This window comes from Dipodomys merriami, unplaced genomic scaffold, assembly GCF_024711535.1.
Source record: "Dipodomys merriami isolate MVZ:Mamm:240054 unplaced genomic scaffold, mDipMer1.0.p SCAF_21, whole genome shotgun sequence".
Lineage (NCBI taxonomy): Eukaryota > Metazoa > Chordata > Mammalia > Rodentia > Heteromyidae > Dipodomys > Dipodomys merriami.
Window position 1 is genome coordinate 31,454,436 of NW_027203493.1, and position 16,174 is coordinate 31,470,609.

Sequence of the window (16,174 nt, forward strand, 5' to 3'; positions counted from 1 at the left end):
TGCAAGGGGTTGGGGAGTGTGCAGCTGCTGGTATGTATGGGAGCTTGAACTCAGGACTTGAGCACTTTTTTTTGCTTATAGTTAGAGGTCTACCACTTGAGCCATAGTTCCATTTCTGGCTTTTTGGTGGTTAATTGAGAAAAGAGTCTCACAGACTTTCCTATCTAAGCTGGCTTCTAACCACAATCCTCAGAGCTCAGTCTCCAGAGTAGCTAGGATTACATACATGAGCCACTGCTGCCCAGCCCATGGATTTTTTTCCCCAAAATTATTCTTCTACTCTCATTTTTTATTTAACTGATTTTTCAGTGCTGGGGATCAAACCCAGAGCCTCATACTACTCTCATTCTTTAAGACTATTCAACTCTGTTGATTTATTTGCTTTCTAAGTTAGGATATAGTTCTGTCATGAGGTTTTAACTGTATTTCAAGTTCCAGGCTTATTATTCAATAAGCACTGATAATGGGTCCAAAAATTTAGTAAGTAGAAAAATCATAAAATTAAAGTTTTCTTTAAGGAAGACTGCTAGTAGTAATCAGAGAATTTACATAGTGGTGAAATTGGAAGTCCAATTAAGATACTGACTTAATAGCCTAAGTACTGTAATTAAAGTATGAAATAATGTAGACAAAATGACAAAGGAGAAGAAATAGAGAGGGCAAGTTATTTCAGAAATACACATGACAATTGTTATCTGTGGAATCAGGTATAGGATACAAAGATAACAAGTTTTCTAGGTAAATCCATTTTATAAGCAACCATTAAACCATAGAACAATAATGTTGTACTAGGAAATAAAAGCAGAACAAGTTAGCTGATACAACAATGAAAAAGCATCTGGAGGGATAAGAAGTTTGGTTTTAGGAATACATTCAGAGTATGAGAAGCTTACTAATGGAATCATGTCAAAATCACAGTGTGAGAAGCTATAACCAGAATCCAAAGATGAGTTCGAATCAAGTCTCAAAAACTTAGGCTATGAGAAATCAGTTCTGAAGTATTCTAATAAAATCAAGATTAATCCAGAGTCATGAATTTATCAGATTTTGTTATAAGCCTAAACCTTCTTGAGCAAAAATACACTAAGTATTTAACATCTAGAGCTGTCCAATGCTGGTGACATACATTGTCTACATGTTACATGCTGCTCTTTGTATTTAAATATAATTAATTAAAATTAATTTATTTTAAAATTCAATTCTTTAGTCACACTAGATATATAGTTACATATAGTTAAAGATTACCATATATATTGTACAGAGCAGATGAACAACATTTTGTTAAAACTATCACTAAGAGGTTCCAGCTTCTGAACACCAGCAAAATCGCATTTAGTCTGTTCCCTTTAAAGAAGATAGATATTATACAACCAAATTACTCTTCAAATTTCTAAATCTTTTATGAAGCATCAGATTTTGTTTTACTTAATGGTAAGTAAATATAGCCTATGCTTATGTTACATGAACATTTCTCAAGAGTTAAAAGATTAAGGTGTTCAGGTGTGACTCAAGTGACAGAAAGCAGGCTTAGCAAGCCCTGGGTTCAGTCCCCAGTATCACAAAAGAAACAGCAATGAAAAAATTAAATATTACTTTGCTCCAGGATGTGTTTCTATTTTAATATAAGTCATCTGAGGCAGCTGAATACAAATTGCCTTAACTCTATGTATCAATTGTTTCTTTAACTGCAAATTCATTGCTGTTATGTACTATAAACCATTGCTCAAGAATAATTTTTATCCTTCTTTTAATGCAGCAGTATTTCAAAATAAACCTTCCTGTTATGTAGTCAGTTCACTTCCTCATATCCTATTTTCCATTTCCCCATTACATACATCCATTTAAAAGGGAAAAAAAAGACATACGGTTAGGTTCTAGCCAAAATTTGAGCCCAATTCATTTTTCTGTACTGTATTCTAAATGCTTTAACACTTCTGTTTTATATATCCTTTCATTCCATTTTTCTTTTGTTTTAAAAAAAAAAAGAAGTTCAAGTTCAAAAGTTCAAGAATAGAATTGTGACTGGTAAAGCACCAGCCATGTGTGAAAAAGCCAAGCAAGAGCACAAGACTCTGAGTTCAAGCTCAAATACTGGCTCAAAAATACACACAAATTAAATAAAATGAATTACTAATAAAATAAAATAAAACAAAGAAGTCAATCTACTTGAATGTACTATAAAAATTCAAATGTAAAAAACACCAAAGAATTTGGAAAATTATGAATATCTGAGTATATTTCACATATAAACCTTACCATGAATTTTAACGGTTATGTTCTAATCTTGCCATCTACTGTTTCAAATAAGAATCAATACAATTTAAACTAAATGAAGCATAACATGACCACTAATAAGAAGGTGCTTTAACATGGAATGTCCCTTAATTCCAATTCTATTATCACAGACAACTGACAAAGGAGTAGTTTTAACCACATAAGAAATCAGCATATTTCCTTTCAAATGACAAACACTGAATCATAGCCAGGTGCCGGTGGCTCACGCCTGTAATCTTAGCTACTCAGGAGGATGAGATCTGAGGATCACAGTTCAAAGCCAGCCCAGGCAGGAAAGTCTGTGAGACTCTTATCTCCAATAAAAACCACCAGAAAACTGGAAGTGGCATGGTAGCTCAAGTGGTAGAGCACTCGACTTGAGCTGAAGAGCTGAGGAACAGCACCCAGGCCCAACGACCGACCAAAACAACAACAACAACAACAACAAATATTGAATCATCTATCAACAGAGTAAATGATACTTTATTTATATTCAGATTTTAGTTCCTGCATCTTCCTAGCCTATTTACTGATACTGTTTAGTTTCAAGTAAATTCTCACAGATTATAGAATATATTAGTCCTCTCAGTCTCTAATTAGAATAGATTTTGACAGAGTCTTGCAACCCTAAACACAGTAACTGTGATGGGCCCTAGAAATGTGCTCTTCCTTTCACAAATCAGTAACTGCTGACCTAATTTTGTACACCATACATTGGTGACTGCCTCAGTAAAGGTAACTTCAGTAAAGGTAAAAGCAGTACCACTATCCTGTACTCAAATCACAACAGTTTCCCTAAACTATTATCTCACTGACAAAATATTAAGGTCCATCATGCTTTGTACTCAACATTAATTTTGAGAGAAGTCATAGTTTCTTTGTAAGAATTTTTTTGGGAGAGAGAGTGAACCAGTACAGAAACTTGAATTCAGGGTTTCAAGTTCTTGCTTGGCTTTTTTTTATTTTTTTTTGCTCACAGCTTGCACTCCTACCATTTGAGCCACAATCTCCAGTTCTTTTGCTGATTAACTGGAGCAAGAGTCTCGAGGATTTTTGCTACCTGAACTGGCTTCAAATCTCTATCCTCAGATCTTGGCCTTCTTAGTCGCTAGGATTATAGGCATGAGCAACTGGTACCTAGCATTTCTTGATTATGCCTATTATTACTAATTATATTACCCTATATCTAACTTCAAACATTCCTTTCTGCTTTTAGAACTACTTCAAATTTTATTTGCAGAAATAAAGTCATGCTTTAATTCCTATAAAGGCTCTGGGAATTTTACCTTGGAATATTAAATTCTTGGTGAGGCTTTTTGCCATTACTCCGTTCCCACCTTGAAGACTGTTCAGTAGGTAACAATCCTGAAGTTCCAGAGCTTCTTCTCATCTGTGGAGTCGGTAAACTATTTCTACTACTTATTCCCTGTAAAATAATTTAACAATGGTTACAATTGTTACCCTTTAATATGACACATACATAATTATTATAATAGAATATGAAAATATAAACAAAAAGTATATTTTTAACATATACAGGTGAAAAAAATTCATTCTGAAAATCTGCTAATTTGCTCCAAGTCTCATATTCCACACTGTTGTTCTAGTTATTTCTCTCCTATAAAAAATTATTTCTGCTGGAAGTGTGGTTCAGTGGCAGAGTGTAAAGATAGCAGTGCAAGGTTCTGAGTTCAAACCTCAGTATTACCAAAAACAATTTATGAACTCTATAATTTCAGCTAGATTTTTTCATTTGTAAATTTTGTTTCTAGTTTCAAGATAAGTAAATAGAAATTTTTAAAGTGTATCTAACAATCTATTTCAAAGGACAAGTTTGGAATTAGGAATCATCAGCTCTGTAGCTTAATGATTTTTTATATTTTTAGTACAAGGAAATCTAACATAGCAACTGCCAGGATTATGTTACCTTCCAAATTAATGATTAAATTAAATACAGAACAAATTAAGCATTGCTATAACCAAACTTTTGAAGATATTCTCTATTATTCCAAATGTTAAATTAAGGGGAATATTACATTTTTTACTATTGTGAAAAATTCTTGAACTGAGGTTTACATAGTTTTTGTTTCTTACTAATTTCTCTTATTTATCTCAAAGATATTAGATTTACATTTTCCCAATGACATTGATTTTGTAAAGGCTCATGGTGAGATATACAGTGAAAATTCTTTATATAACATTTGCTGATTTTAATTTCATCTAGTCTTAATCAAATAGTTGATATTGCCCACTAACCATTTTTTATAAATGCTGTTTCTCTTTCTGAAATAACATTATTTTAATACATCTTTCCAAAATTATAGATAAAGTGGATGAATTATAGGGAATTCTAATAAAGAATTTAAAGTATACAAAAAGGAATGAAAGCTATTTCATTACTTTTATATGGCTTTACTCCTATCAGTATCCAGCATCCAAAATAGGCCTAATTTATAAACAATCCTCAGAATATGAGGTGTTTAGTTGTTCTGCATGTTTAAAAATCTTTCTGGGAAGGTGGCTGGGGATGTGGCTTAGTGGTAGAGTGCCTGCCTAGCATGCAAGAAACCCACGGTTCCTTAGTACCACATAAACAGAAAAGGCCAGAAGTGATGCTATGCTGTGGCTTAAGTGGTAGTGAGCTAGCCTTGAGCACTGAGAGGCTCAGGGACAGTGCCCAGGCCCTGAGTTCAAGCCCCAGGACTGGCAAAAAAAATTTTTTCTAAAGTGTACCAGTAAGCATAGTAACAAATATAATACTGATATTAATATGACTTTCATGGTTAAGTGTATTTTGGTTATTTTTAGAGTTTTGAGTCAGGGTCTTACCCTGGACTGGCCATCCCAGGCTGGCCCAGAACTTGAGATACTCCTGTTTCCACCCAAATTATAGAAGTGCACTGTCATCCTTGGTTTATTATTAAGATTTTTAACAATTATTATTTTTAAAAATGATTATTTCAAGTAACAAATATCAATGGAAAATATAAAGGAATAGCAACAATTTGGGTGAAAACTAATTCTTAGAATACACTAAAGTTATTTTACTGAAGATTATTGCTATCATTTTTGAATTCTTCTAACTAATCTCCTTCTTATAAGATAAAGGGCTAAAAAATAATGGCATATGTAAGTCACATTATTAACTGGATTTGGACTAACACAGGCACTAATAAAAATGTTTTAATAAATAAAAATAAATTTAAAGTGTTTTTAAAATGAAAGCATCATCTAACCACCCATAATCCAGATTATTATCAGTAATTTTTAGATATTTTGGCCTTGATTTTGCTTTAATTTTTCAATATATCTTAAACCCTACTGCTGAGATCTGTCAATATTCAATTAACTGATCAAAAATCCATCCCAAAGCTAAATTTACCTTTTTTTTTCTAGATTCTATCTAACTACTATAATTAACAAAATTAACTGAAAAGAATTTCATTTCTTTTGGTTAGTTTTCTTACCTATACAATAAATTTATTGAACTAAAATATTAATAGTTTTAAATTTTTATTGTTTTAACTATTTATGGGCATGTTAATAAAAACAGAAATAAGTAAAAGTCTTCTGAGTAAAAGAGTCAGCATTGAGCTGCTAGCATTTATAGCTTCCAATTACAGCAATGTTATTTAAAATTAAAATTGCTGGGGATGTAGTGTTTGCCTGACATGTTTAAGGTCTTGAATTTGATCAGTGGTACTAGAAGAAAATTAATAAAATTAATAAAATAAAAACTGGAGTACTGATCTAGAACTACTTGAGTCATAACTGCCTCAACAGTTCCAAGGATCATGATACAAAATAAATGCAGTTCATTCTTAGAAAAGAAGTTGTATGTTATATAATATTCAAAGGAGCAGTTTTCATTGGAATATAATATTAAAGTAGTGTTGGATGATTACTGTATTTTAACCTTGTGAATTTTTCGATCTCCTTTCTCGGGTGGATCCTCTATTTCAGAGTATGGGTAAAATCCAGGAAATGGTGTAAGAGGGTTAATCTTTGGCCTACAGGAACCTGAGAAAGCGCCCATCAAGCTACTGATACTCCGTAGAGAAGAAATAACTTGTGGGGGAAGGCTTGGGTCAACCAGAAGATCTGACACCATATTTCGCGCCTCATTTAGCACTGATAGATCAATTCCATTTCCACCTCCAGAATTCTAGAAAAGATAAAAGGAAAATTATGTATTGTTACATTAAATACAACACTTTTTACAAAACTTCCTTTAATTTAAACTCAATCTCACAATACATAACTAATTTACCTATTAAATATAATTTCTATTCACTTGACCCTGACATATACTCTAACGAACAATATAATTCTAATTTAAAATTGTTGAAATATAGTTAGTATATACTGTAAGGATTTTTTTCTTTACTTTTGTTACCTTATCTCCTACTTAATGGTATTTAGGGGACATCTTTATATCTCTCATTACTAAATAGTATCATTCTTGTGTGTGCTTCACTCTGGATTTCATCTTGTAACATTAATGTTGCTATTCCTGCTTTTTGGTTTAAATATGCATTTGCTTGACTGTGCTTGCATTTCACTTTCTTTGCATCACTTTGTGTTAAGCTTTTGTAAGCAATATATAATGTAATGTTTAAAATTAAATCTGGGCTGGGCACCAGTTGCACACACCTGTAATCCTAGCTACTCAGGTGGCTGCAATCTGAAGATCACAATTCGAAGCCAGTGTAGGCAGGAAACTCCATGACACTCTTATCTCCAAATAAGCACCAATAAAGCCAGAAAAAAAAAAAAAGCTCAGGGACAGCACTCAAATCCTGAGTTTAAGCCCCAGGACTGGCACACACACACACAAAAAGAAATGAACCCAACATTCTGTGCTAATTTCTTCCCCTCATAGAATTTCAGTTCATCACTTGTAGCCAAGTTTGTTACATAGGGCAAAGAGAATGGAACAATTTCAGAGTCTGGGAAACAGTGAAGCTCCCCATAGTCTCAAAGGGCTGGGACAACAAATTGGAAGCTCAAGTCTACTAAGAAGATATGAGAGTTTAAAAGGTCAGCAGAGATGGAAAGTAAAACAACAAAATATCTATAATGTAACATACAAGAAAATCTTCTTGGGGGCAGAGATTTTAAATAAAATACAAAAAGAGCCAAGGCATGGTGATATATACCTATTGTTCCAGCTACCTGAAGGCTGATAGAGGAAAAATAACAAGAGACCACTGCTCTTAAAAAACAAAAACCTAGGAGTGGTGGCTCACGAGGCTGAGATTGGGAGTATAATAATTCAAAGCCATCCCAAACCAAAGTTTCCAAGAACCTATCTCACCCAATGAGAAGCTGGACATAGAGGAACATGCCTGCCATCCCAGCTATGAAGGAAGTATAAATAGGAAGACTACAATCCAGGCCAGCCAGGGCAAAAAACAAGACATTCAAAAAATAGCTCAAGTGGTAAGAGTGCCTGCCTCACGCGGGCAAGGCTCTGAGATCAAACATTGGTACCACCAAAAAGAGGTGGAGGATATAAATTTTATTTTTTTTGTTTGTTTTTGTTCGGTTGTGGACCTGAACTCTGGGCCTGAGCACTGTCCCTTAGCTCTTCAACTCATGGCAAGCGCTCTACCACTTGAGCCATAGCTCCACTTCTGGCTTTTTCTGTTTATGTGGTGCTGAAGAATCAAACCCAGGGCCTCATGCATGCGAGGCGAGCACTCTACCACTGAGCTACCCTCCCAGCCCCGAAGATATAAATTTTAAAAACAAACAAATAAAAAGGAGATGACTGATGAATTGGCTATGCAATATTTTCATCAAAAGAAAACCGACATTAATTAACAGGCTGAGGTAAAAGTTCTCACTAGAGATTATATACATGCATAATATACATATATATGTGTCACATATATATGAATACCTAAACATACATAAATGTCCAGAATACATATACAACTCCTAGTTATTACAAAATAAAAAATAAAGAGGGACAAGAAGACTTGACCAGGGATATTTGGTTAGCCAACTCACGTATGAAAAAAACCTTAAACCTATGAGTCATCAGCAAAATGCAAATTTTCAAGCTATAAGATAGCTAACAGCTACCAGAATTACTTAAAAGAGATACTACCAAGTATTGGTGAAGATGTAGAGCAGCTAAATATTGGGTAAAGATGAATACAAACTCTGGAAATTATCTGGCATTGACTATCAAAAGTGAATGTATGCATGTATATGGTAACTATCCATACCAAGATATATACCTAACAAAAGGTCATCCCAGCAGTATTACCAGAAATCAAACAAATATTTATCTACCTGTGCAATGGTTAAATACATGGCGGTATTCTCATTCAATGAAATATTAAATAGAATGAAGATTGAATAGATTAGTGCTATGTAATATTAATCTCACAGGGTTTTGTTTTGTTTTGTTTTTGGTGACAGTTCTGGGGCTTGAATTCAGGGCCTACATTCTGTCCCTGAGCTCTTTTTTTGCCCAAGGCTAGCACTCTACCATTGAGAACCACAGCTCTACTTCCAGCTTTTTGTTAGTTAATTGGAGATAAGAGTCTTGCAGAGTTTCCTGTCTAGGCTGGCTTCAAACCATGATCCTTGGATCTCAGCCTCCTCAGCATCTAGGATTACAGGCTTGAGGCACCAGAGCCTGGCTCTCATCAACAGTTTTTTAAAAGAAGCACAAGAGAAAATACATTAACTCATTATCTTGCTCATGTAATTGTAACCCCTCTGTATGATATTTTCACAATAAAAAAAAAATTTTAAGAGAAAATACATTAAATTCCTTCTATTTATATAAGGTCCAAAGACAGTATAACTAAATTGAAACTTCAAAGTTAAGATAAATTCAATGCGTGTTCTACAAAATTAAGAAAACTGAGATGAGGATAATTGGAAGGGATGGAAGAAAATCGTTAAGGTGGTGACATCATTCAAGATGCATTATATTCATAAACTGCTCTGTTGAATAACAACTCTTTTGTACAACTATTTAAGATTTAATATATAATCATATATCTACATCTACATATATGTAAACAAGATTCATTATAACCCTTAAAACAAAGAAGGGAAGTTGATAATGACCTGAAGGAGAGCATAAGAAGGTTTTACAGGTGCTGATTTTTTTTTTTTTTGGTCGGTCTTGGTACCTGAACTCAGTCTAGGCACTGTCCCTCAGCTCTTCAGCTCAAGGCTAGCGCTCTACCATTGAGCCACAGCTCCACTTCTGGCTTTTTCTGCTTATGTGGTGCTGAGGAATCGAACCCAGGGCCTCATGCATGCAAGGCAAGCACTCTACCACTGAGCCACCTTCCCAGTCCCTGATTCAGTCTGAGAAAATTCATTGAACTGTACATTTATATACTTTTACAGACAATTGTTACACTTCATTTTTTAAGTCCAAAGTAGAAAAAGAAAGAGAAAAAAAACTAAAAAGGATAGAGATGCCTACAATAATTCACCAGTGTGACTGACAAGTCCACAGTTTGAGCCATAATAGATTATTTACTTTTAGATTTTGCCAATAGCTTAGATACTCTAGCAGGAAATAGGAATCTGAAAATCTTTGTGAATATGAATGGTAATGAAGCCCACTATGAAATAAGCTCAAAGAACCACATTCTTTTAGTCAGTTATGGCTTTCTCCTTAATTTTATTGGACTGCAATGGTTATATTATTTTGCTGATCAAAGCCCAACAATATTTTATTCTTATGGGTTATTTTACCTATTGCATAGAAAATTTTAAAATAAGTCATTAAAATATGTAAAGTAAGCTGAGCACTGATGGCTCATGCCTGTAATACTAGCTAACTGGGATGCTGATACTAGGAAGATGGTTTAAGCTATTTAAAAAAAATAAAAACAAGAGTAGAAGAATGGCTCAGTGGTAAAAGCACCTGACTAGAAAGTGTTGAGTCTTCTACTTCTAACTCCAATACCACTAAAAAGCAAAAAACTGAAAGTCAGTCATTAACAGGGATATTCATTTTTCAAAACTTCGTGTGAAAACAACTAGAGAAATAATTCAATAACATTTATACAATATTAGTGAATGTATATTTACAAATGTTATCCATTATTGTGAAAAACATCATTTCAAAACAGCATATAGAAACATTATGCAATTTTGTAGAAAAGAATACAAAAACACATTTATACTGGGAATATATCTATAAAGCAAAACATTTAATCCAGTTAAGAACATCATACTTATTGAATAGAAAACATTTGCCAGTGATTTTTTTGATACTTCTAATTCATTTAATCTGATATTGATATGTATTTCCTAAGTGGTCAAAAAACCGGGAATATATCTATAAAGCAAAACATTTAATCCAGTTAAGAACATCATACTTATTGAATAGAAAACATTCGCCAGTGATTTTTTTGATACTTCTATTTCATTTAATCTGATATTGATATGTATTTCCTAAGTGGTCAAACAAATCATCTTAAAATATGTAGTATGTTATTTCATATGTGTACTAAATAAGCAAAAATAATCACTTTAAATCAGGATAGAGGTTATGTCTGTGAATACAGGCTATAACTGAATTAAAGCATGTGAAGTCACTAGTAAAGTTCTCTTTCTTCCTATACATAGTAGATACTTAAGATTTTAACTTGTGAAAATTTACTGAAAAGTAGTCTCATCTTTAATATAAAGCTTTCAGTTTGTTCTGAGCCCAGATTGTAATTAGCAACACTTCAAAAATAAATTTGTAAGTTTATTTCTCTTAACACTTACAAATGTTCTTTTTTTTTAATATAGCTCAGTTAAAGGTTCTTGTAAACTTAGTTTAGCTAAAGAAAATTTTCTAACAAGGAAATCTTGCGAATTTAACTTTAGTTTGAGATCAAAAGTTTCATTACAGATATTAATTAATAACACTGCTATTTCATTTATATTTACCTGGTAATGAGGTTTATGCCACTGCTTTAAGTCCCAATCCCATAGGATCATCTGAAAAAAAAATCACTTGGTTATAAACCATAAATAAATAAGCATATGTTAAGACAAATCATAGCCTCTTCAAGTATAGATGCCTAAAATAGCTTAAATATGGGAAGGGAATTGGGAAGGTTAAAATAAGAATAATCTCTTGTCAGAATATTTCATTATTTCAGACATATTGTCCTTTTGAGAAATCAAAAAGATAAAAAGGATATATAATATTCAGAATAAAGTCACTAAAATAAGCTACAATAATCTTTAATATTAATTAATACAAAAAGGAAAACATAAACCCAAAATCACAACTAGTTACTAAAAGTCTAAGAAAAACTAAATATTACCAGACATGCTTCTTCCCTGTCCCTGTGCTCTTCAAAGGCTCATCATTCATCAACTTAAAACCAGTGTCAATGGGTGGAGCTATTTCCTCACCAATAAAGCACTTTTGTGAAAGGTACTTAAAAAAGCTGTCCTTGGGTTAGATCACACATAAAGAAATAGATTTATTTTTTTAAAAATCAGAAAAACATAAATACAGAGATACCCCTTTGAATAGGCAGATCATTTGTAAGTATTTGCCTGCCTGTTCAGTTTATATCAACGGTAACTTCTTAGCCTTAGACAAGTTGGGTTTTTTTCCCCCTCCCTTCTTCCTAGCAAGCTTTCTGGTTACTTCCTTATCCAATATAGTAGTTGCTATGCTCTAAGAAGTAAAATTAACTTTGGCAAGCTTTCATTACCATGATCATGAATCCTGTATTTCTTTCAATTATATTGAATTCATGATTAGATTTTCTACTATCTTGATCCAGTATATACATTTCTACATTCTGCATTATTTGTTGTTTCTTGTCCTTGGTCTTAAATCTTCTGGTTGCAAAAAAGTATTGTCTATTCAGTCACTTTTCTAATATCACAAGTTGACAAAAGTATTTCTGTAAAGGGACAAAGTATTTTAGGTGTTGAAAGCCACATAAAGTATCTATAACATACTGTCTGTCTCTTTTTTTCCTTTTACAACCTTTTAAAATGTAAAAAAATAAAATAAAATAAAAATCAAACAAAAACACCTTAGCTCAAGGGTCATGCAAAAAAAAAAAAGCTACTGGCAAGATTTTGTCAATGGGCTCACTTTCTGAATCCTATTTTAGTTAATAAACTCACCTTAATCATTTCAAAAATTTATCAATTATTATTATTACCATCTCCTTGTCAACACTCTGTACAAAGCAATCTTTTTCTTTCCAGCTCAAGGAAACTTATTTCTTCTTAAAGAAAATCCATACATACTACACCCACTTAGGAAATTCATGAGTCAGTGCCAAAAATGGATATGGTATACTTACCTATAAATATATCATTTATTTTAGTAGACTCACTATATTATATTTAAATGGATATGGTATACTTACCAATAAATATTCATATATTTTAGCAGACTCACTACATTATATTTACACAATATTTTATATGTCCCTAAGGGTACCTAATATAATTATTCTAGGTTGTGAAATAACCAGCATGCATGCTACATTGTAGAGACACTAATTAATGTATTTTAAGATCTTAACAGTGCCTCCCCCCAAAGAAAAGATTAACAACCAGTGAGGCCCTTATGGCTCATGCCTGTAATCCTAAGTACTTGGAAGAAGAAAATCAGGAGAATTATGGTTCAAGGAAAACAGAGTAAGACAAGTTTTCAAGGCTCCATCTCAACCTAAAGGTAAATGTGTGATGCTTGTCATTCCAAACATGCATGAGACTGAGATTAGGACAATTTCAGGTGCCTGGCATCCCTACTACAGCGAGAAAGGTAAAATACAAGGATCATGATCCAAGCAAAAGGAGACAGACACTATCCCCAAAACTAATTAGGCCAAAAAGAACTGGAGGCATGATTCAAGCAGTACAGTGCCCATCTAGGAATTGTAAAGGCCTAAGTGAAAATGCCAGTATTATTTTTTTAATATATTAACCAAAAATTCTTGACTCTGTTATCCTTGACATTGTAATAGTTCAGATTTTTCCATGATGTTCATGTACAACTGGCTTTTTAGATCAACTTGTTTGCTTTTTTAACCTATCGAAGTTTCTTTGGAGATTGGGGATGTTAATCTCCATACCTCTTATCAAACCATTTGTAAATTTGTTATTTTTTTCAAGTTCACCAATGGAAGTCAGAACAGAAAAAATAAAACTGAAACACATGATATAGTACTGCAAGTTATCTAACTAGCATCAATTCACTTATATTCTGAATCTATAAATTTGTGTAACTGTATAATCATCACAGTATAACAAGTATGATCCACACTGTATTTGTTCAACAAGATTCTAGTAAGCAGAGATAAATGACCTACTCATTTTCCTGATTTGTTAGCCTGAATAAAATTTTTGCTAAGAAAAGCATACTTAGGATAGTTTAACACTCAGCTGCCTTCTTTCCTCCCAACTTCATTGACCCATAAATGATTTTAAAAACATGACCCTTCAAACTTTTAGCATTCTTACAGCCAAGATGCATATTTGTATTCACATCTAGTAATCTTAATTGAGGGGGTAGGAGTCAATCCCAAGCACGTGAAATGTTGTTCTTAGGGCTAAAAATCTTAAAATAATTTTAGTCTTCCAAAGGCCATAATAAACAGATTTAACATACATAGAGATGCCACACATTTGTGGTTTCCTAATGCATTTAGACAAGTCCAAGCTGCCTACTCTGAAACTGCTGCCAACGTAAGTAGTGTACACTCCATTTTAATTGTACTCTTAAAGGTCTATAAAACCTTACAAAGTGTAATGCATTTTCTGTCTGCTACCTCTTTTTAGTTCCTTTCTTTTGTAGTATTTTCTACTATAGACAATTTCACTTAATAAACTGTCCTCCTGCTAGATTAGCTTGGAATCAACACTTCAGCAGGAACTTACTCTTTTCTTTCAGGGCTGGGAAGGTGGCTCAGTGGTAGAGTGCTTGCCTTGCTTGCATGAGGCCCTGAGTTCGATTCCTCAGCACCACATAAACAGAAAAAGCCGGTAGTGGCACTGTGGCTAAAGTGGTAGAGTGCAAGCCTGGAGCTGAAATGCTGAGGGACAGTGCTCAGGCCCAGAGTTCAGGCCCCACGACCAACAAAAACAAACAAAAAAAACTCTTATTTTCTTTTGTTGTCTCTAGGATATAAATTATAGTCTCAAAAAGCTGTTAAGTCTTAGGCTGAAATACTCTTCATATTACAACCTAAAAAATGATACAGTGAAAGTCATAGTTGGCAGACTGCCTTCTGTGTAATCTGAATAACTAGAATATGTAGAAACTTCAAGAAAACAAAATTTTCTGTATAATTAGCAGAAGATGAATGACCCAGGAACTCCAGAGTTAGGCATATATCTTAGAGCAGTGTTATTCAAAGTGTGACTCATAAAATGACAAAAACAGAAATTAAGAGCACAAGTTATATCACATATCAATGAGATGGATGCCAAAAGGTATTTGCTGAAATTTCCTTTACAAAAATAGAGTTAAGAAAGTAAAACAAACTCCTCTTCCCCTAAATTGTTTGAATATATGTGTATTGTATTGTATATGGGTATTGTAGATGGGTACTGTAAAAACTGTGCAGAGCACAGGCTCAAGATGATTTTATACAGAAGGTAATAAAGTGCACAGCATCTACTAGCCCTGCTCCAGCTAAGATCAGGCTAAACTATAAATATCTTCACACTGTGGGAAAAGCAAAGCCCCAAAAGAACTAATAATGCCATAGTCGTTTGAAGTATTTGCTGTTAGGGAAGCCTAAATTCAGTTGGAGGAGCTGTTGAAGAATCTTTGCAAACAGTTGCATTATCCTGAGTAAAAATACTATCTTGAGACCTCACCCATCTAGGATCTGGAAACGCCCAATGGGCAGCCACCCAAACAGGTCAACCAGTCCTGTGAACTTGCTCAGAGCCCCTACACACATCTGAGGAGGAAGCGGCTGCTTAGTAGTCCCATCCACTACTTTCACTACTCTGACACAATATAGTATTATATGACTTAACCAGAGCAATAAAGCAAGGAAAAGTAGTGAAGTCAAAAAAGTAGGAAGTCAAGTTTATCCCTATTAGCAAAAAGTGATTAAATATTTAAACATATATGCATATATGTAATCCACATATAAATAAATTAAAAAATTGTTGGTACCAATAAATTCAGTAAATTTGTAAAAACATAAAAATCAGTAACATTTTATCACCAATAATGAAACTGATGAGAAATCAAGAAAGTAATAACATTCATAATAGCTACAATAATTCAAGTATGTAGTAATAAATTTAGGTGGCTAATTTCTAGAATAGAAATTATAAAACACTGTTAAAAGAAATTGGAGATACAAAAAATGAAAATGTACCCTATGTTCACAGATTGAAAGAATTAATATTGTTCAAATACTTATAATTACCCCAAAGTAATTTATAGATGCAATGCAGTCTCCTCCAAATCACCAATGACATTCTTTAGAAAGAGAAAAAAAATCCTAAAATTTGTTTGGTGCTAAAATAGCCCTGAAGAGTGAATGATATCTTTTTTTCTTTTGTATTAGGGTTTGAACTTAGAGTCTTGTCCTTGTTAGTCAAGCACTCTATGACTTAAGCCCCTTTTACTTTTGATAGTTTTCAAACAGGTCTCACTTATTCTCACGACACTACACCTAACTTTAAAGATGTCTTAAGGAAAACAACAAGCTGGAAACACCATGATACCATATGTATATATACACACATACACACACAAACTAAAAACTCTATTCACACACATACAAATCTGTTGGTATCAGACTTCAAAACTATTGCTATACTATAACAACATGTTAAAAGCATGAAAAACAACACACAAACTAATAGATAAAATAGTAAACCCAGAAATGTAACCAGAAATGTAATTCACAGCCAACTAATC

At 33.3% G+C, this 16,174-nt stretch overlaps 1 protein-coding gene across 2 annotated transcripts in view; it reads right to left on the reverse strand.

Moving 5' to 3' along the window:
• Positions 1–16,174, reverse strand: part of Pde3b (phosphodiesterase 3B) — a 120,703-nt gene that overhangs the window by 31,310 nt on the left and 73,219 nt on the right. For both annotated transcript variants that reach the window (XM_070032844.1, XM_070032843.1), the window contains exons 2-4: positions 11,197–11,247; positions 6,191–6,439; positions 3,561–3,700 (exon numbers count right to left, since the gene is read on the reverse strand). In XM_070032844.1, the coding sequence (XP_069888945.1) occupies positions 3,561–3,700; positions 6,191–6,439; positions 11,197–11,247 (440 nt within the window). The remainder of the gene's footprint in view (positions 1–3,560; positions 3,701–6,190; positions 6,440–11,196; positions 11,248–16,174) is intronic.